The 21,605-nt window shown below is 42.7% G+C and overlaps 1 protein-coding gene across 1 annotated transcript in view; it reads left to right on the top strand.

Moving 5' to 3' along the window:
• The first annotated feature begins 714 nt into the window (after positions 1-714).
• Positions 715-21,605, top strand: part of cntn3a.2 (contactin 3a, tandem duplicate 2) — a 75,929-nt gene continuing 55,038 nt past the window's right edge. Inside the window, exons 1-8 of the mRNA XM_021616097.2 lie at positions 715-1,278; positions 3,558-3,681; positions 3,827-3,962; positions 6,313-6,488; positions 6,692-6,787; positions 8,429-8,632; positions 9,732-9,834; positions 10,170-10,354. Coding sequence (XP_021471772.2) covers positions 3,627-3,681; positions 3,827-3,962; positions 6,313-6,488; positions 6,692-6,787; positions 8,429-8,632; positions 9,732-9,834; positions 10,170-10,354 — 955 coding nt within the window. The 5' untranslated portion in view covers positions 715-1,278; positions 3,558-3,626. The remainder of the gene's footprint in view (positions 1,279-3,557; positions 3,682-3,826; positions 3,963-6,312; positions 6,489-6,691; positions 6,788-8,428; positions 8,633-9,731; positions 9,835-10,169; positions 10,355-21,605) is intronic.

Consider the following 21,605-nt stretch of genomic DNA (forward strand, 5'->3'; position numbering starts at 1 on the left):
CCCACAATAATTGATCATAGCTTCTATTCAGTCTACACCAGCATTGGGGCAGATTCGGACTGCCATGGATCTACACTGTGCAATATTTCAAGTATACAATATATAACGGGCCAACCAGGACTCAGGGGTAGACGTAACATAGTAAATGTAAATCGGAGACACTCTAATTAGTATGATATGTTACCTTTCGTATGATATGTATTAATTTCTGGATGTTATTCATCCATTTTGTATGATATGTTGTGAATTACAATTTGTATCATATGTTATCAATTGCAATTCGTACAATACTTTACGAATTGAAATGTACAATAAATTTAAATTTGATCAAACATATGCTATGTTACGAATTCCAATTTGTTGTGGCTAATATTAGCTAGGGTAGTGATTAAGGTTAGGAATAGGAGTTAGGTTAAAGGGTTTTAAGGTTAGGGTTAGCAAACATGCTAAGTAGTTGCAAAGTAGCTAATTAGCTAAAAATGCTAAAGATGAGATTCTAACTTTGGGTTGCTAGACATTGCCATTATAGCCCACCCATCCACCCCAACTAATTTAAGTAACCTACTGTCTTATGTAACCATATCAAATGTAACATAGGCTAACGTACTAATTGAGTGTACCAAATGTACGTTTACTATGTTATCTACTCTTCTGAGACCAGGCTGAAAGTGCAGTTATCAACATATCAATTTTTATAATCCTATCAATACATTTTGATATCCTGATCATTTTTACGCAGTGATGTCCCCACAGTTTTTCTGTCTGCTCAGATCTCTGGCGAAGACTGGCGCAGTTCTTTGGCTTCGGCAGGTGCGTCTGCCATACCGTTCCATCTTTTCTGCTTCTATCGTCTGCTTTAGCTACTTCACAGGGAATACGGAGACCTCCGCAAAATACTATTTTTAACATAATCTGCCAACATGAATGTGGCTCGGAGATAGGTCTGCGTTTGTGCTCATCTTTCGTACGGTTGCCGATTTGATTCATGAGCAAACTGTGTGGGTGTTGTTTTTGGGAAAGAGAAAACGACGTAGGCTATGAGACGCTTGCCTATTTAGTGCCTTCGTTCATTGCCTGTTTTTTCTTACACAGACTGTTTTTTTCTTACACTGACTGACCAGTGTTTCGGTTTAACCTGTATGAACGAGCTTGTGCTTCCGACATAAATCGGTGGAAAACGCGTCCGTGGCGGGTCAACTATTTATTATGGCTGAAAGAATTGAATTAGTGCACTGCTGGTCTGAATATATTTCAAGATAAGGAGAAAACGGCCGCTAGGTAAGGAAATTATCAAGCTTGGCATGTGTGGCCATGCCATTGAAACTGAAAAATCACTGAAACATTGTGTGGCTGGATATACATTATGATGGCAATGGTGACAATACAATTTACTTTCAATAAATTGTTCTTTGATTGGTAGCCTAATTCGTTTTCTTGGTGGGCCATCTATCTACCAAAGACATATGCCTATAGGCTTTGACATGAGGTGTTTCCTCTCAATTACAAACTCAATATAACAGCAACATAATATTAATAATAGATATTGGACATATAATGATTTGTGTGTTTGGTTTGATTAACGTTGATTGAGGATTGAGGAACATATAGCCTAGGCTACTCGCAGAAACTGCAAGCACTCACGATGTGTTTGCCATTGATACACATTTGTTGTTTTGTACAGTTCATTTCTGAAGCTATTTGACATATAGCCAGCCTAATGCTTGTTTGTCAGTTAAATGAGTTCTTGTATATTTCTTACCTCATCTTTCACATCTCTTTGTCCTTCCTATAGAACCCATAGGTGTTATCAACATCTATTGACATCACATCTAATTTTACCGTTTCAAATGTAACAAAGCATAGATGTAAAATTGTACATAGGCCTAATGGGGGGTTGCACTCAAAGCTGCATGTGCATTGAAAATTCATTGCATTGCCATGATAGAACCATTTAGGTGTTTCCAATGAGCTGCTGCTCAATGATACATTTTTCAAGGGACAAACGATGAGAGGTGGGTGGGTGCCTATTAGTTCAGTATGTTGAATATTTCTCTATGCAGAGAGATTCTGACTAACCTGCCAAGGTATGGCTCTGAATGAATGAGTCTGTCTGTTCATGCTTGGGGAACTAAAACAATAATCAAGTAATATGCATATTCTTCTATTGACTAAGTCAGTGGGAAGTCCTATTATTGTTATGAATGCAGAGGTGGTCAGTTTGGGTTGCCTTGCTGTTGAAATGCTGTGGTATTTGGTTACTTGCAGATACAGAGTAGAAGAGAGGGAGATGTGCTTCTTTTATGGGTTTCAATTGCTGTGGTACAGGAAGTGACACAACTCCTTATCATCTGTCATTCATCCTGCTACAGTTCTTTGGCTTATTTTTCACCAGCACATGTGGTGTCACATGATGTGAGTTCTATGTATGGTGACCAAACAGATGAAACCGTTTATTGAGCAGCTCAGGTTTCAAATAACTTATTCTACACAACTCCTATCACACAACAATCGTCAGCCCACAGTGAAGCCTATACAGTTTGCAAGGCTGTACTGTAGACCTACTGGAGAGGTGAAGCATGCAGAATTCTTCATGAGAAGGCGTGGAAAATCCAATTTAGGAGACTTCCAGCAGGAGAAAAGACCCAGTAAACATGAAAGCCTGGAGGAAATACTCCCTGAGACCTTACAAATCTGACATTACAGCAGCCAACACACAATTAGCCCATATAACTACACCACTAAAGCAGACTAGCCCGAGGATTATACCTTAAATGAGGTGTACATCATGTTTGAATCTGTGTGTGTGTTTGTGTGTGGGTGAGAAAGAGAGAGAGAGAGAGAGAGAGAGAGAGAGAGAGAGAGAGAGAGACAGTGCATTTGTGTGGTATCACATTTGTGTGTGTTTCATTCTTCAGTTCATTTGTGTCTAGTTTATTTGTATTTGGGAATCACTGCTCTACTGCAATTAACCTTAGTATTGCAATGCAGACCACGCAATGACCAGCCACTCGCCCTTGATCATGTACCTGTGGGGAATGGATTTCTCATCAAGCTCTCTAGATTCCCTCAGCATGTGGCAAGACATGCTGGTGTCGGTGAGACTAATTGATTGGATGGCACCCAATTCACAGGTCCAGGCTCCTTGGGCCTCAGAGGATAGATTTGTCTCTGTGAAAGATGGAGCTGGGTCAACAGTTGTTCTCCTAATAGATTGGCGACTGTCTTGTCCCATATGCCAATGAGTCCTCCCTTGCTCGCTTGTATTGTTTGTTTCCATATCAGAATACACAGGATTCATTAATGCTGTTGCTCAATGGGAATGTTGAAACTGGATATTGAAAAAAAAACACGGTTAAGAGAAATGAACGGTTCCCACATTCAGTCCCAACATTCCATCACTCAATATTTCAATGTTGCCAATGTCAATTCCATATCCGTCTTCACTGCCTGTCCAAATTATGGCTAAGCACGAAAAAAGATACAGTATATTTGACGTTTTCATGAGGTGACATGTATGCTGAGTTTGGTGTTTTTGCTGTAATGACTGTCTCCTACAGGTCAGGCCTGTCTGTTCCGGCGTTTAGAGCTTATTGAATGAAAGTCTTATTCGTCCTTCTCTGCCAAAGATGATGTTACCATGGAAACAGCTTCTTCTGCTATCAATCATCGACTGTCTCGCAGGTAGAATTCTTTTTTTTATGTTTAATGATTCTTTTGTAGGGACATTTACGATTTGAGTGTGACATCCGAAAAAGCTGGAACTCATGTCACAGCCAGAATATATGAGTTAAACGTTCTGCTACATTGAAGAGTATGTCTTCCCCAGAATGTTTGGACAGTGGATCATTCCATGGTCCAAGATGGAGGATGGAACCCGGTGACTTGTTTATCCCTGTTGATTCTATGGAAGAGGAGGCCACTCTTACATGTGACGCTAAAGGAATCCCCCCTCCTCAATACAGGTAGGATTCTGACTTACTCACCTGGTTTGAATTTCTATATGACTACGACTACAACTATGACTACGTTTTACACCAGTGCCGCGGGGTCTACTGGTTTTCATCTTTGCTTTTCAATCAGCAACTCATTTACACCTGTGAAATTAGGTGTTTTGACTGTCTGGCCAATCAGGGACTTTAAAGGGTCAGGTTTATGTGGCGCTTCTCCCCTGCTCATGCTTTTCACATTAATAGCTTGTTGTTATTTTACAGAGGGGGGAAAAACCAGTTGCGCAAACAAAAACAAAAAGATGCATTGACTGTCAACTGTCTTTGCTGTGTCGTCCACACTACTCCAGCACAGCCGGTGTAAATGAGAAGAATAAAAGTGTTATTGAGCTCACACTACGTTCATAATCACATCTGGTTGGTATCTCCCCAGCTAAGATGAGGTATTTCCATTTTCTGATTAAAGGCGAGACGAGCGTGTTTAGCATTGCATCTCTTCAGGCTTGCTGTGCTCTGCACCACATGCCCTCAACACCTCCTCAGCTCCTCTCTTGAAGTGTAAATGGAATATACTGCTCCCTCCATTTTATCTTCTCTCGCACTCTCTCTCTCTCTCTCTCTCTTGCTTTCTCTCTCACTCCTGCCACTCATGCTCTCCTACCCCCAAAAAGGAAACAGGGTTTCTGAGATAAAATACATTGGTCTTGTGCTGCATATTTGGACTCATATAATCAATGAACATGTAAACAGTGTTTATTATATGAGATAAAGAGAAACTGAACTACATAATTCAAAATCAAATTCTATTTGTCACATGCTTCGTAAACGACAGGTATAGACTAACAGGGAAATGCTTACTTCCAAACAATGCAGAAATAATTTATTTAGAAAAATAGAAAAATAATAACACAAGTAATGTAACCATGCTGTTTATAATGCATTATGAATAGACTAATATGCTTTTATAGCACATGTTTAGTGCTGTGAGGGCTTCATCCCATAGTGCATTATAACTTACTTGCTATAAGCATTCATAACAGCTCACAGCTCAATTTAACAGCCTTTATATATGCCACAAGTCACCATCTGGGATCTAATACGATCCTCTGCCTTCCCCTGTTTGGCAAGAGCCCCAGGTCATCAAATCCTATCAATTAATTGCCATGATATAGTAGCAGGATTGATTGACTGAGTTTCAAGGTGCTTTACCTCTCAAATACTATGACCTATTTTTTAAAATTACTTTTCTGGTTAAAAACGGTTTATGTGGCGTCACCAGTAGTCATAAACATCAATTGTAGTCCCAAAATTGAATAAAAAGTGTAAGTAGGATAACTTTGGTCATAAAGTCAGTATATTCCAAAACGGAGATTTGCGAGATTTAGGAAGTGAATGACGTTAACGTTTTCCTTGGACTTGATACCAGCTTTGATTATTGTCCTATTTTCTATGAGAATGCAGAAAGGGTGCAATGAAAGGAATGTGTGAAAGCATTGCTGTGTGGGTAGTGTGAGTTTGCACCTGCTGTGGTGTTTCATGGTGCTAATGTTCTTATTTAAAGAGAGAAGAACTGAGCATATTATACCAATCGAAAAAGAACAAGGTGCTACTGTCTGTGACTATAGTATGTGCATTTTTGACCAATAGGCCTCGGTGGAGAGTGGAAACAATGTATTTGAGAGTTTGTCTTAAGTGGATGGGATATCCATATCAACCGTAAAACTGTAATAACACTAAATATTATGAATGCATTTGCATATTATTAAAAGGACATGACACACAATTTAAGTTTGTCGGATATCTTTAAACTCCAAAATAAGTCTGTCAAGATGAGTCCACATTCCCTTGCCATCCGAAGGTGTAGGTCCAACTACAGTATACAGTATGTGTCCAATTGAACGGAAAGGATAACGCAAATCTGGTAATGATATGGTTCTTAGTATTTCATTTGGGATTGTGGGATACAGCTGGACCTACAAAGTAGATGGCCTGGGACATGGATTTATCTCAACAGGCATTCTTCTTATTTAGCTTAGCTTGAAGATTTACAAATTGCTATAAATAATTATGGATATTGGTATGTACTTCAAATACTGACATAGTAAAAACTCATGCACAGTATGTCCCTTCATTTGAAATGACAAAACAACAAAAGAAACAAACAAGCCTCAACCGTACCTACCTGTATATGTTATTTTTTATCATTGACCTCAGAATAACAATAAACTTTAAGTACCGTCCAAATAACGGTTGCTGCCTTTATTGAGTTTTAGTGTTCAATTTGCTCCCATAAATCCACTGTGGTAAATAGATAGAGATGTTTTGTGAATATTGCCAGCAGCTGATGGTATTTCTGCCCTCACAGATGGTCACTGAATGGAACTCTCATAAATCTGGAGTTGGACCACCGGCGTCGGTTGTCTGGGGGCAACCTCATCATAAGAAGTCTGGACCGCTACCAGGATGGGGGAAGGTATCAGTGTACAGCCTATAACACAATAGGAGCCGTTCTCAGCAGAAGAGCAAGCCTACAGTTTGCCTGTAAGTTAAGAACAGGCCATAATACTGCCTCCTGACACACTGCATTATATTGCATTATTACATTGTCACCATTGATAATAACACACCATACCTTATAAATGCATTATAATGCTTTACATGCAGGTGGTTCATAGGGGGAAATGAGTGTCATCAGTGCTATATTTATATTCTTAGATGTCATAATTGACCTGTTTCTCTTCTAGACTTGGATCATTTTAAACTCCACACAAGAAGTGCGGTGTCAGTTCGAGAAGGACAAGGAGTTGTGTTACTCTGTGGAACACCCACGTCCTCAGGAGGTATTGAATTACTTTTGTTATCTTCTTTTGACACTTGACAGTCCTATATGAATCCACACGGCATTTCAACTATACTTTAGCACTACTACTTAAGCATGATTTTGCAGTCATATTACAATTTAATCAGTGCTTTTGGTGCAATTATTTCAACTGATAGCACAAAACTCAAACAGTCAGAAATGTCCAAATCGTTACATATAGGTCAATTCCACACCAGTTTGGGCTAAAGATAGTCATGATGTTTTCGATCTTCCTCTAATAAAATCCATACGAAGGTTGTTTGGGGGGAATTAAGAAATATTTAAATAAAGTTGGAACATCTGTGAGATGTTGTTGTTACCCAGGTCTCCACTACAACGATTAGTCTGTAGATGCTACAAAGTAAGTCTTGGTGTCTTTTCAAAACTTACCGTGCGCTCTGAAATATGAGTAGTGTTTACATTAAGAATGCAATTTATTTACTTTAATATATAGATAACATAAATATAACATATTTAACATATATAACATCTGAGAGCAGTGTGTAGGTATATGGATGTTGACTGTGCGTAGGTGTTGGCACTGAGGAAGAAGTCATTTGATGGTAGGGGTTGTCTCATGACAAATCCCTTTTGTCCTCTCCATCCCTTTGGGAGCTTTGCTCAAAACACGTGACGGCAGGTATAAGGGGTTATACCACCCTTTATAAAGCATAGCATTTTGGGAAATTGACATAGTGCACTATGTCACATTTGGCTATAAACCCTATAGAGGGAGTGGTTATGTCACCCTTTATACACAAATCAAATCCAAATGAAATCCATCACAAAGACACATTGTCTTTATGGCTGTGTTTACATGAGTGGCCCAATTCAGATCTTTTTTACACTATTAACCTGTGAATGTGAAGTCATACTTCCGGATCAGGTCATCTCCCGGGTCTTTTCAAGATTATATCATAAAATGTATGAAAATACGGTCATTTAAGATATATACAATTATAATAGTATTTGTTTACTGATTTACTCACTCCCAATGCCTTTCATCAAAATATTTGAATCTCAAGAAGTAAGACACATCGTTGAAAATTAGAAAAGGTTTGCAGCGTTGTTAGCATGCTGGAGCGCGCCTGCTCAAGCTGAGGACCTACAGGATGGTAAGAACCCGTTAGCTACAGGCAATTTGATGTGTTTCATAATAGATGATGCTTTTTTTGTGAATGTTGCCACCCAGTACTTTTTGAAAATGTAAGACTGGCAAGCTGTCGAAACACCTTTAAGCAGTTGTTGTTTATGTCTGTAGTTCAAATTAAAGAGTTGTAACTTTTTGGCTTCGTGCTTTTTCTTGGGCGTCAAATTCGTATATATTTTTTTCTAAACACATATGCATTTTAATATATATCTTAAATTTGCATGTTTTCATGGATTTGAGGATGCATTTTTGAAGCCCATTCTTACAAAACGAGGATCCCAGAAGTAACAATTAGCGTCACTTTCATAGGGTATTGGTGTTTTGACAAATCACATCAGATCTTTGCCAATTGGGCAAAATATCAGAACTGGGCTGCCTGTATAAATGCAGCATTTGTGTTCTTGGTTTAAAGTTTTGAATGTTACGTCATATCAGTAGTTGGCTAAATCTCCCCCTCATTTACCTTTCTAGACCTTAGTTATTCATGGGTCTTCAATGAATACCCATATTTCGTCCAGCAAGACAACCGGCGCTTCGTATCTCAGGAGACTGGCAACCTGTACATCGCCAAAGTGGAGCCCTCAGATGTGGGCAACTATACCTGTGTGGTGATGAACAGCATCACAAAGAGCAAAGTTCACAGCTCACCCACATCTCTGGTCCTGAGGAAAGACGGTAAGCTTATTCATCAGAAGACCTTGCATAATGATTCATAACATACAGATAGCAGGCATTGTAGGTAGGCATTCATTTGAGCCAACTTTTTTGTAGTATAATAAAAATGGACTTTTATTTGGAAGACACCTTAAACATGATGTTGAATAAATGTGTTATGAATGTGGGTTGAAAGATACGGCGACATTCATGAAGGTGTCATGACTGGTTTCATAAAGGCGTTATGTATAGTATACCTCCTTCGTATAAGCTAACATTGTGATTACCTGATATGCATTGTTTAGTTGCCAGGCCATGTTCATTATGTAGGCTTTATCACCGATGATCCAGGTGCCTTATTTTCTTACTCTGCTTTTTAAACAACTGCCTGTACTTGGAGGAATCCAAAGAACTGTTCCTTATAGCTACAGTATCTCTGCAGCTCTTCACGCTTTTGCAGAAAGTAAACACTGCCTTTGGGTTGAATTAAACATTTAAATATTAACCATACATTCAAAATCAGCCAGACCCTCAAGAGATAACCTTAGTGTATTCCACCCAGGAACGGAGGCTTTAAATGATTTGATGCTGTTATTTCGCTACTCTCCCTCGAATGCATGCTTAAAGCTGCAATATGTAACTTTTTAGGGCGACCCTGACAAATTCATTAAAAATAAGTGTAAGAAGTTGTAGATCTGTCGTCCTATGTGCGCTATTTCTATGCTTCCTGTTCTTAAGCGTCATTTCTGCCTCTTTTACTTTAGTTTTTGCACACCAGTTTCAAACAGCAGAAAATATTTTTGCTTATGGAAAATATATTTCACAGCAGTTTAGATGGTACAATGATTATATACGCTATACTTGCTTGATTTGTCACATAAACTGAAATTAGGTGAACTATTAGAATTTCTGCGACCAGGAAATGATGGAGCGATTTCTTCATAGACTATCTTTAAGTGGAGTAGTAGTTTAGTTCACCTAAGAAATAGTGTTTATGCATGTATTTTTTTCTGTTAGTTTTACAATGCTTTTGTTGGGCCTCACAATGCAAGGTAGCATAGCTTGTATGTCATGAATAATGGAAGCATGAACAACAACTACTTGTACTTGTACGTCATAGGAGTAATGGGAGAATACGAGCCGAAAATAGAAGTTAATTTCCCCGACACCGTACCAGCAGCAAAAGGATCAGTGGTTACGCTGGAGTGTTTTGCTCTTGGGAAGTAAGCTGTATTTCTTGGAGCATGTTTTCAATCTTCCCTCTTCTTTCACTCACTTAAAGCATTTTGGGATTTTTATAGAGAAGTGTCACTAGGGCAATTATGTTTGTTCGACTGTGGCATCGCTCTATTATTCGTCAGAACAGCCTTTGAATGCAATGATTGTCAACGTCAGTTTGTGAAGGGCCACATGCATACTTTCTTCAAATGACTTTCTTTATTTAATGGATAGAATACGAAAATGAGTTGCATAAAATCTCGTTAGATATGGTCTAACAGAGAAGATGTGGAGTCGACACTCTAGATCTCTAACATGTTTTGCTTTCTGTCTTTCCTAGCCCTGTCCCTGAGATTACTTGGAAGAGGGCTAATGGAGTCCCGTTCCCCAGCAAAGTGAAGATGAAGTACTCCAATGCCGTCTTGGAGATCCCCAGCTTCCAACAAGACGACACGGGGGGCTATGAGTGTGTGGCCGAAAACAAGATGGGGAAGAACATCGCTACAGGCCGATTGGCCTTCCATGGTACTGTCACCCTGTGGGATCGCAAATATAATTTTAACCATCAGGCGAGTCAGTTAAAAACACCCCTTTTTACAATGACAGCCTGATAAGTGGCTAGAGGCAAGTGCAGCAATAAATCATGAAAATGTACAGTATATGTACAATAAAGTTACAAAACAAGACCCCCCCCCCAAAAAAAAAAGTACATTTTATTTCACCTTTATTTAACCAGGTAGGCTAGTTGAGAACAAGTTCTAATTTACAACTGCAACCTAGCCAAGATAAAGCACAGCAGTGCGACACAAACAACAACACAGAGTTACACATGGAATAAACAAGTGTAACCGATGTGAAATGGCTAGCTAGTTAGCGGTGGTGCACGCTAATAGCATTTCAATCAGTGACGTCACTTGCTCTGAGACCTTGAAGTAGTGGTTCCCCTAGCTCTGCAAGGCCGGGGCTTTTGTGGAGCGATGGGTAACGATGCTTCGTGGGTGTCAGTTCTTGATGTGTTCAGAGGGTCCCTGGTTCGAGCCTGGGTATGGGTGAGGGGACGGACAAAAGTTATACTGTTACACAAGCGTACAGTCAAAAACGCAATAGGAAAAAAAATAAAGTCTATATACAATGTGTGCAAATGGCGTGAGGAGGTAAGGCAATAAATAGGCCATAGTAGCAAGTAATTACAATTTAGCAAATTAACACTGGAGTGATAGATGTGCAGATGATGATGTGCAAGTAGAAATACTGGTGTGCAAAGAGCAAAAAAGGTAATAAAAACAATATGGGGATGAGGTAGGTAGATTGGATGGGCTATTTACAGATGGGCTATGTACAGCTGCAGTGATCATTTAGCTATTTTAGCTGATGTCTTCAGCGATCTTTGCAATTCATTCCAGTCACTGGCAGCAGAGAACTGGAAGGAAAGGCGGCCAATGGGGGTGTTGGCTTTGGGGATGACCAGTGAGATAACCTTCTGGAGCGCGTGCTACGGGTGGGTGTTGTTATCGTGACCAGTGAGCTGAGATAAGGCGGAGCTTTGCCTACCAAAGACTTATAGATGACCTGGAGCCAGTGCGTCTGGCAACGAATATGTAGCAAGGGCCAGCCAATTAGAGCATACAGGTCGCAGTGGTGGGTGGTATATGGGGCTTTGGTGACAAAACGGATGGCACTGTGATATACTGCATCCAGTTTTCTATTTTGTAAATTACATCACCGAAGTCGAGGATCGGTTGGATAGTCAATTTCACTAGGGTATGTTTGGCGGCGTGAGTGAAGGACGCTTTGGTGCGGGATAGCAAGCCGATTCTATATTTAATTTTGGATTGAAGATGTTTAATGTGAGTCTGGAAGGAGAGTTTACAGTCTAGGCAGACACCTAGGTATTTGTAGTTGTCCACATATTCTAAGTCAGAACCGTCCAGAGTAGTGATGCAAGTCGGGCGGGCAGGTGTGGGCAGCGAACGGCTGAAAAGCATGCATTTAGTTTTAATAGCGTTTAAGAGCAGTTGGAGGCCATGGAAGGAGTGTTGTATGGCATTGAAGCTCGTTTGGAGGTTTGTTAACACAGTGTCCAAAGAAGGGCCAGATGTATACAGAAGGGTGTCGTCTGTGTAGAGGTGGATCAGGGAATCACCCGCAGCAAGAGCGACATCGTTGATATATACAAAAGAGTCGGCCCGAGAATTGAACCCTGTGGTACCCCCATAGAGACTGCCAGAGGTCCTGATAACAGGCCCATCACAATTCAAAAGGACAAAAACACATGGCAAGAACCCAACAAACAGTAAAAACAATCCATATATGGTCAGCAATCATTTGTTAGGACATCAAATACAACAAGCATACCATCCTACTTTCAAGAGGGACGGATTTATCCATGTGTAAAATGTTCACTACATTTTACAACCATGAACACACACTATTGGTCATTATGAAAGCTGTGCTATATTCAAGATAATGCACAGGCTCTCATGCCATCATTATATTGCTGTTGCTACTTCTCATTGGCAAAGTACAGCCACTGTTGGTATTATAATGTAATAATATATTGTTTGTTTATTGATTTTACACTGAACAAAAATATAAATGCAACATTCAACAATTTCAAAGATTTGACTGAGTTACAGTTCATATAAGGAAATCCATCAATTGAAATCAATGAATTAGGCCCTAATCAATGGATTTCACATGACTGGGAATACAGATATGCATCTGTTGGTCACAGATACCTTTTTTTTTTAGAGTAGGGGCGTGGATCAGAAAATCAGTCAGTATCATGCAGCACAACATCTCCTTCAAATGGAGTTGATCAGGCTATTCATTCCTTTACACTTGTAAAGGTAGTTGTTGTGAAATTCTTAGATTACTTGTTAGATATTCCTGCACGGTCGGAACTAGAAGCATAAGAATTTCGCTACACTTGCATTAAATCAAATCAAATCAAATTTTATTTGTCACATACACATGGTTAGCAGATGTTAATGCGAGTGTAGCGAAATGCTTGTGCTTCTAGTTCCGACAATGCAGTAATAACAAGTAATCTAACTAACAATTCCAAAACTACTGTCTTGTACACAGTGTAAGGGGATAAAGAATATGTACATAAGGATATATGAATGAGTGATGGTACAGAGCAGCATAGGCAAGATACAGTAGATGGTATCGGGTACAGTATGTACAAATGAGATGAGTATGTAAACAAAGTGGCATAGTATAGTATAAAGTGGCTAGTGATACATGTATTACATAAGGATACCGTCGATGATATAGAGTACAGTATATACGTATGCATATGAGATGAATAATGTAGGGTAAGTAACATTTATATAAGGTAGCATTGTTTAAAGTGGCTAGTGATATATTTACATCATTACCCATCAATTCCCATTATTAAAGTGGCTGGAGTTGAGTCAGTGTCAGTGTGTTGGCAGCAGCCACTCAGTGTTAGTGGTGGCTGTTTAACAGTCTGATGGCCTTGAGATAGAAGCTGTTTTTCAGTCTCTCGGTCCCAGCTTTGATGCACCTGTACTGACCTCGCCTTCTGGATGATAGCGGGGTGAACAGGCAGTGGCTCGGGTGGTTGATGTCCTTGATGATCTTTATGGCCTTCCTGTGACATCGGGTGGTGTAGGTGTCCTGGAGGGCAGGTAGTTTGCCCCCGGTGATGCGTTGTGCAGACCTCACTACCCTCTGGAGAGCCTTACGGTTGAGGGCGGTGCAGTTGCCATACCAGGCGGTGATACAGCCCGCCAGGATGCTCTCGATTGTGCATCTGTAGAAGTTTGTGAGTGCTTTTGGTGACAAGCCGAATTTCTTCAGCCTCCTGAGGTTGAAGAGGCGCTGCTGCGCCTTCTTCACGATACTGTCTGTGTGAGTGGACCAATTCAGTTTGTCTGTGATGTGTATGCCGAGGAACTTAAAACTTGCTACCCTCTCCACTACTGTTCCATCGATGTGGATAGGGGGGTGTTCCCTCTGCTGTTTCCTGAAGTCCACAATCATCTCCTTAGTTTTGTTGACGTTGAGTGTGAGGTTGTTTTCCTGACACCACACTCCGAGGGCCCTCACCTCCTCCCTGTAGGCCGTCTCATCGTTGTTGGTAATCAAGCCTACCACTGTTGTGTCGTCCGCAAACTTGATGATTGAGTTGGAGGCGTGCGTGGCCACGCAGTCGTGGGTGAACAGGGAGTACAGGAGAGGGCTCAGAACGCACCCTTGTGGGGCCCCAGTGTTGAGGATCAGCGGGGAGGAGATGTTGTTGCCTACCCTCACCACCTGGGGGCGGCCCGTCAGGAAGTCCAGTACCCAGTTGCACAGGGCGGGGTCGAGACCCAGGGTCTCGAGCTTGATGACGAGCTTGGAGGGTACTATGGTGTTGAATGCCGAGCTGTAGTCGATGAACAGCATTCTCACATAGGTATTCCTCTTGTCCAGATGGGTTAGGGCAGTGTGCAGTGTGGTTGAGATTGCATCGTCTGTGGACCTATTTGGGCGGTAAGCAAATTGGAGTGGGTCTAGGGTGTCAGGTAGGGTGGAGGTGATATGGTCCTTGACTAGTCTCTCAAAGCACTTCATGATGACGGATGTGAGTGCTACGGGGCGGTAGTCATTTAGCTCAGTTACCTTAGCTTTCTTGGGAACAGGAACAATGGTGGCCCTCTTGAAGCATGTGGGAACAGCAGACTGGTATAGGGATTGATTGAATATGTCCGTAAACACACCGGCCAGCTGGTCTGCGCATGCTCTGAGGGCGCGGCTGGGGATGCCATCTGGGCCTGCAGCCTTGCGAGGGTTAACACGTTTAAATGTCTTACTCACCTCGGCTGCAGTGAAGGAGAGACCGCATGTTTTCGTTGCAGGCCGTGTCAGTGGCACTGTATTGTCCTCAAAGCGGGCAAAAAAGTTATTTAGTCTGCCTGGGAGCAAGACATCCTGGTCCGTGACTGGGCTGGATTTCTTCCTGTAGTCCGTGATTGACTGTAGACCCTGCCACATGCCTCTTGTGTCTGAGCCGTTGAATTGAGATTCTACTTTGTCTCTGTACTGGCGCTTAGCTTGTTTGATAGCCTTGCGGAGGGAATAGCTGCACTGTTTGTATTCGGTCATGTTACCAGACACCTTGCCCTGATTAACATCTGCTAACCATGTGTATGTGACCAATGAAATTTGATTTGATTTGATTGTGGCCTATGGAATGTTGTCCCACTCCTCTTCAATGGCTGTGCGAAGTTGCTGGATATTGGCGGAAACTGGAACACGCTGTTGTACATGTCAATCCAGAGCATCCCAAACATGCTCAATGGGTGATATGTCTGGTGAGTATGCAGGCCATGGAAGAACTGGGACATTTTCAGCTTCCATGAATTGTGTACAGATCATTGCGACATGGGTGATGGCGGCAGATGAATGGCACGACAATAGGCATCAGGATCTCGTCACGATATCTCTGTGCATTCAAATTGCCATCGATAAAATGCAGTTGTGTTCTTTGTCTGTAGCTTATGCTTGCCGATTCCATAACCCCCCTCCGTCACCATGGGGCACTTTTTTCACAATGTTGACATCAGTAAACCGCTCGCCCACACAACTCCATAGACTGTCTGCAATCTGCCTTGTACAATTGAAACCGGGATTAAGCCGTGAAGAGCACACTTCTCCAGCATGCCAGTGGCCATCGAAGATTAACATTTTTCCACTGAAGTTGGTTACGACGCCGAACTGCAGTCAGGTCAAGACCATGGTGAGGATGATGAGCAAACAGATGAGGTTCCTGAGACGGTTTCTGACAGTATGTACAGAAATTCTTCGGTTGTACAAACCCACAGTTTCATCAGCTGTCCGGGTGGCTGGTCGCAGATAATCCTGCAGGTGAAGAAGCCGGATGTGGAGGTCCTGTGCTGGCGTGGTGACACGTGGTCTACGGTTGTGAGACCGGTTCGAATAACTGCCAAATTCTCAAAAACTACGTTGGAGACAGCTTATGGTAGATAAATGAACATTAAATTCTCTGGCAAGAGCTCTGGTGGACATTCATGCAGTCTGTGGCATTGTGTTGTGTGACAAAACTGCACATTTTAGAGTGGTCTTTTATTATCCCAAGCACAAGCTGCACCTGTGTAATGATCATGCTGTTTAATCAGCTTCTTGATATGACACACCTGTCAGGTGGATGGATTATCTTGGCAAAGGAGAAATTCTCACTAACAGGGATGTATGGAAGCGTCTGAGATCCAAGATGGCGTAGCAGTAGGACGTATTGTCGTGTTGTGTCCCTTGTATATATCGTTTGTTTTCGTTTTTTTTTCTTCACATATCTTTAAAACTTTTTGCTGAACCTCAACTTCTTCTAAATACTCTCCTGCAACCCGCCTCACCCAACGTAGCTATTTTTCCTAAAGTATTTATATTTACTTCGGACCTTGGAACCCCTCAACTGAAGCTAGCCAACGAACTACCAGCTTCAGCAAAACATTGCTAGCGGTCTTCAGCTAACCGGTCATCAGCTAACCTTTAGCTCGGAAAGCTCTCGCCAGTTCGAACAACGCGACTCTAACCAGAGCATAACGGACCTATTTATTATTTTATTTTATTTTTCATCCCCGGATTCCCATCGCAAACGGAACATTTTGAGCTCCTGGGCTACAATATCCAGACCCACGACCGGTCCATCGATGTCACTGCATGAAGAGGAATAAACAGATACCCCCATCGCGACGTCCCCAAAGGCTAACTCTCTAGCCCTTGCTATCTCCTTGCTTGCAAATTCGGCCTGCTAACTGCTAGCTTGTTTAGCCCGGTCCGCTAACTGCTACCGTGTTTAGCACCGTCTACTAACTGTTAGCTTGTTAGCACAGGCCTGCTAACCGTCTGAATCGCCGCGTCCCAAACACTCACTGAACCCATATTTACTTTCTATCCCTTTTCGATTTTTAATTTGTTTATACCTTCCGGTAACCTGCCTCACCCAATGTGATACGGAACCGCTATTATCTTTACATTTTTAGAACACACTCAAGAACCTCCAGAAGCTAACCAGCTAACTGGCTACAAGCTATTTGGTCATTGTTAGTTTTCTAACCTGGATAACACTCGCCAGTCCAGCTTCCCTGCCCCATCCACCGCTGCCCCTTGGACACTGATTACTTGGCTACATAGCTGATGCATGCTGGACTGTCCATTAATCACGGTAATCCATTCTGCTTGTTTATGTTTTATCTGTCGGCCCCAGCCGCACTTAGGCTCTGTGTGTAGTTAATCCGACCCTCTCTGCCTAATCAATCGCCATTCTACCTGCTGTTGTTGTGCTAGCTGATTAGCTGTTGTCTCACCTACTGTTTTAGCTAGCTCTCCCAATTCAACACCTGTGATTACTGTATGCCTCGCTGTATGTCTTTCTCAAATGTCAATATGCCTTGTATACTGTTGTGCAGGTTAGTTATCATTGTTTTAGTTTACAATGGAGCCCCTAGTTCCACTCTTTATACCCCTGTTACCTCCTTTGTCCCACCCCCCACACATGCGGTGACCTCACCCATTACAACCAGCATGTCCAGAGATACAACCTCTCTCATCATCACCCAGTGCCTGGGCTTACCTCCGCTGTACCCGCACCCCACCATACCCCTGTTTGCGCATTATGCCCTGAATATATTCTACCATGCTCAGAAACCTGCTCCTCTTATTCTCTGTCCCCAACGCCCTAGGCGACCAGTTTTGATAGCCTTCAGCCGCACCCTCATACTACTCCTTCTCTGTTCCGCGGGTGATGTGGAGGTAAACCCAGGCCCTGCATGTCCCCAGGCACCCTCATTTGTTGACTTCTGTGATCGAAAAAGCCTTGGTTTCATGCATGTCAACATCAGAAGCCTCCTCCCTAAGTTTGTCTTACTCACTGCTCTAGCACACTCTGCTAACCCTGATGTCCTTGCCGTGTCTGAATCCTGGCTCAGGAAGGCCACCAAAAATTCTGAGATTTCCATACCCAACTATAACATCTTCCGTCAAGATAGAACTGCCAAAGGAGGAGGAGTTGCAGTCTACTGCAGAGATAGCCTGCAAAGTAATGTCATACTTTCCAGGTCCATACCCAAACAGTTCGAACTACTAATTTTGAAAATTACTCTCTCCAGAAATAAGTCTCTCACTGTTGCCGCCTGCTACCGACCCCCCTCAGCTCCCAGCTGTGCCCTGGACACCATTTGTGAATTGATTGCCCCCATCTAGCTTCAGAGTTTGTTCTGTTAGGTGACCTAAACTGGGATATGCTTAACACCCCGGCAGTCCTACAATCTAAGCTAGATGCCCTCAATCTCACTCAAATCATCAAGGAACCCACCAGGTACAACCCTAACTCTGTAAACAAGGGCACCCTCATTGACGTCATCCTGACCAACTGGCCCTCCAAATACACCTCCGCTGTCTTCAACCAGGATCTCAGCGATCACTGCCTCATTGCCTGTATCCGCTATGGAGCCGCAGTCAAACGACCACCCCTCATCACTGTCAAACGCTCCCTAAAACACTTCTGTGAGCAGGCCTTTCTAATCGACCTGGCCCGGGTATCCTGGAAGGACATTGACCTCATCCCGTCAGTTGAGGATGCCTGGTCTTTCTTTAAAAGTAACTTCCTCACCATTTTAGATAAGCATGCTCCGTTCAAAAAATGCAGAACTAAGAACAGATATAGCCCCTGGTTCACTCCAGACCTGACTGCCCTCGACCAGCACAAAAACATCCTGTGGCGGACTGCACTAACATCGAACAGTCCCCGCGATATGCAACTGTTCAGGGAAGTCAGGAACCAATACACACAGTCAGTCAGGAAAGCTAAAGCCAACTTCTTCAGGCAGAAGTTTGCATCTTGTAGCTCCAACTCCAAAAAGTTCTGGGACACTGTGAAGTCCATGGAGAACAAGAGCACCTCCTCCCAGCTGCCCACTGCACTGAGGCTAGGTAACACGGTCACCACCGATAAATCCATGATTATCGAAAACTTCAACAAGCATTTCTCAACGGCTGGCCATGCCTTCCGCCTGGCTACTCCAACCTCGTCCAACAGCTCCCCCCCCCCCGCAGCTACTCGCCCAAGCCTCTCCAGGTTCTCCTTTACCCAAATCCAGATAGCAGATGTTCTGAAAGAGCTGCAAAACCTGGACCCGTACAAATCAGCTGGGCTTGACAATCTGGACCCTCTATTCCTGAAACTATCCGCCGCCATTGTCGCAACCCCTATTACCAGCCTGTTCAACCTCTCTTTCATATCGTCTGAGATCCCCAAGGATTGGAAAGCTGCCGCAGTCATCCCCCTCTTCAAAGGGGGCGACACCCTGGACCCAAACTGTTACAGACCAATATCCATCCTGCCCTGCCTATCTAAGGTCTTCGAAAGCCAAGTCAACAAACAGATCACTGACCATCTTGAATCCCACCGTACCTTCTCCGCTGTGCAATCTGGTTTCCGAGCCGGTCACGGGTGTACCTCAGCCACGCTCAAGGTACTAAACGATATCATAACCGCCATCGATAAAAGACAGTACTGTGCAGCCGTCTTCATAGACCTTGCCAAGGCTTTCGACTCTGTCAATCACCGTATTCTTATCGGCAGACTCAGTAGCCTCGGTTTTTCGGATGACTGCCTTGCCTGGTTCACCAATTACTTTGCAGACAGAGTTCAGTGTGTCAAATCGGAGGGCCTGCTGTCCGGTCCTCTGGCAGTCTCTATGGGGGTGCCACAGGGTTCAATTCTCGGGCCGACTCTTTTCTCTGTATATATCAATGATGTTTCTCATGCTGCGGGCGATTCCCTGATCCACCTCTACGCAGACGACACCATTCTATATACTTCCGGCCCGTCCTTGGACACTGTGCTATCTAACCTCCAAACGAGCTTCAATGCCATACAGCACTCCTTCCGTGGCCTCCAACTGCTCTTAAACGCTAGTAAAACCAAATGCATGCTTTTCAACCGTTCGCTGCCTGCACCCGCACGCCTGACCAGCATCACCACCCTGGATGGTTCCGACCTTGAATATGTGGACATCTATAAGTACCTAGGTGTCTGGCTAGACTCTAAACTCTCCTTCCAGACCCATATCAAACATCTCCAATCGAAAATCAAATCAAGAGTCGGCTTTCTATTCCGCAACAAAGCCTCCTTCACTCACGCCGCCAAACTTACCCTAGTAAAACTGACTATCCTACCGATCCTCGACTTCGGCGATGTCATCTACAAAATTGCTTCCAACACTCTACTCAGCAAACTGGATGCAGTTTATCACAGTGCCATCCGTTTTGTCACCAAAGCACCTTATACCACCCACCACTGCGACTTGTATGCTCTAGTCGGCTGGCCCTCGCTACATATTCGTCGCCAGACCCACTGGCTCCAGGTCATCTACAAGTCCATGCTAGGTAAAGCTCCGCCTTATCTCAGTTCACTGGTTACGATGGCAACACCCATCCGTAGCACGCGCTCCAGCAGGTGTATCTCACTGATCATCCCTAAAGCCAACACCTCATTTGGCCGCCTTTCGTTCCAGTTCTCTGCTGCCTGTGATTGGAACGAATTACAAAAATCGCTGAAGTTGGAGACTTTTATCTCCCTCACCAACTTCAAACATCTGCTATCTGAGCAGCTAACCGATCGCTGCAGCTGTACATAGTCTATTGGTAAATAGCCCACCCATTTTCACCTACCTCATCCCCATACTGTTTTTATTTATTTATTTTTCTGCTCTTTTGCACACCAATATCTCTATCTCTACCTTTACATAACCATCTGATCATTTATCACTCCAGTGTTAATCTGCATAATTGTAATTATTTGCCTACCTTCTCATGACTCCCCTTTTTTCTACTGTGTTATTGACTTGTTAATTGTTTACTCCATGTGTAACTCTGTGTTGTCTGTTCACACTGCTATGCCTTATCTTGGCCAGGTCGCAGTTGCAAATGAGAACTTGTTCTCAACTAGCCTACCTGGTTAAATAAAGGTAAAATAAAATAAAAAAAAATTTAAAAAAATGGAACATTCCGGGGATATTTTATTTCAGCTCATGAAACATGGGACAAACACTTGTTGCATTTATATTTTTGTTTAATGTGCATTGTTGTTATCTGTAAGCATTGCAGGCAACTCTGTTTTTGATTTTCAGTTATCATTCTGGTAGAAAACATTTCCAGTTGGGACAGACAGTCTCACATTGGAAGTATATTTGGCAATACTTTTACTAAAATTATTTCATTTTTTTATGCCTGGATTGCTTCTGCTTCCTCTCCTTTTCTTTCCCATGGTCTCGTGGCTGAGGCAAAATAACACTTTCCTAATTGGAGTTGACAGAATGTTAACAAGTGACAATGGTGTTAAAAGACTTTCTGCAAAAGCTCCTTGAAACCCAGTTTGGTGCTGGGAATAGGTCAGAGGTGAGTTTGGCTGTGAAACCAATTTTAATTATGATCTCTACAGTCTGGGAGCGTTGCAGGTGAAGAGCTTTGTGTCATCTCTGTAAGAATTCCCTAATCTCTAGTGCATTCAAGTACATGATAGCGCTGCTTACAGAGGGTGACACAGTTTGAACAGAGAATTGCACATTGTTCCTCACTGTGAAGCCAAGTGCATGTTTGTGTTACTAAAGATAGCAGATACAGTAGATACTGCCCCTTTGCAGTGAAAGGGACATTGTCCTGTGTAGGGTGCAGCTTTCGGATGGGACGTTAAACGGAAGTCCTGACTCTCTGTGATCACAAAAGATCCCGTGGCACTTATCTT

The sequence above is a fragment of the Oncorhynchus mykiss genome, chromosome 9 (genome assembly GCF_013265735.2).
Source record: "Oncorhynchus mykiss isolate Arlee chromosome 9, USDA_OmykA_1.1, whole genome shotgun sequence".
Taxonomy (NCBI): domain Eukaryota; kingdom Metazoa; phylum Chordata; class Actinopteri; order Salmoniformes; family Salmonidae; genus Oncorhynchus; species Oncorhynchus mykiss.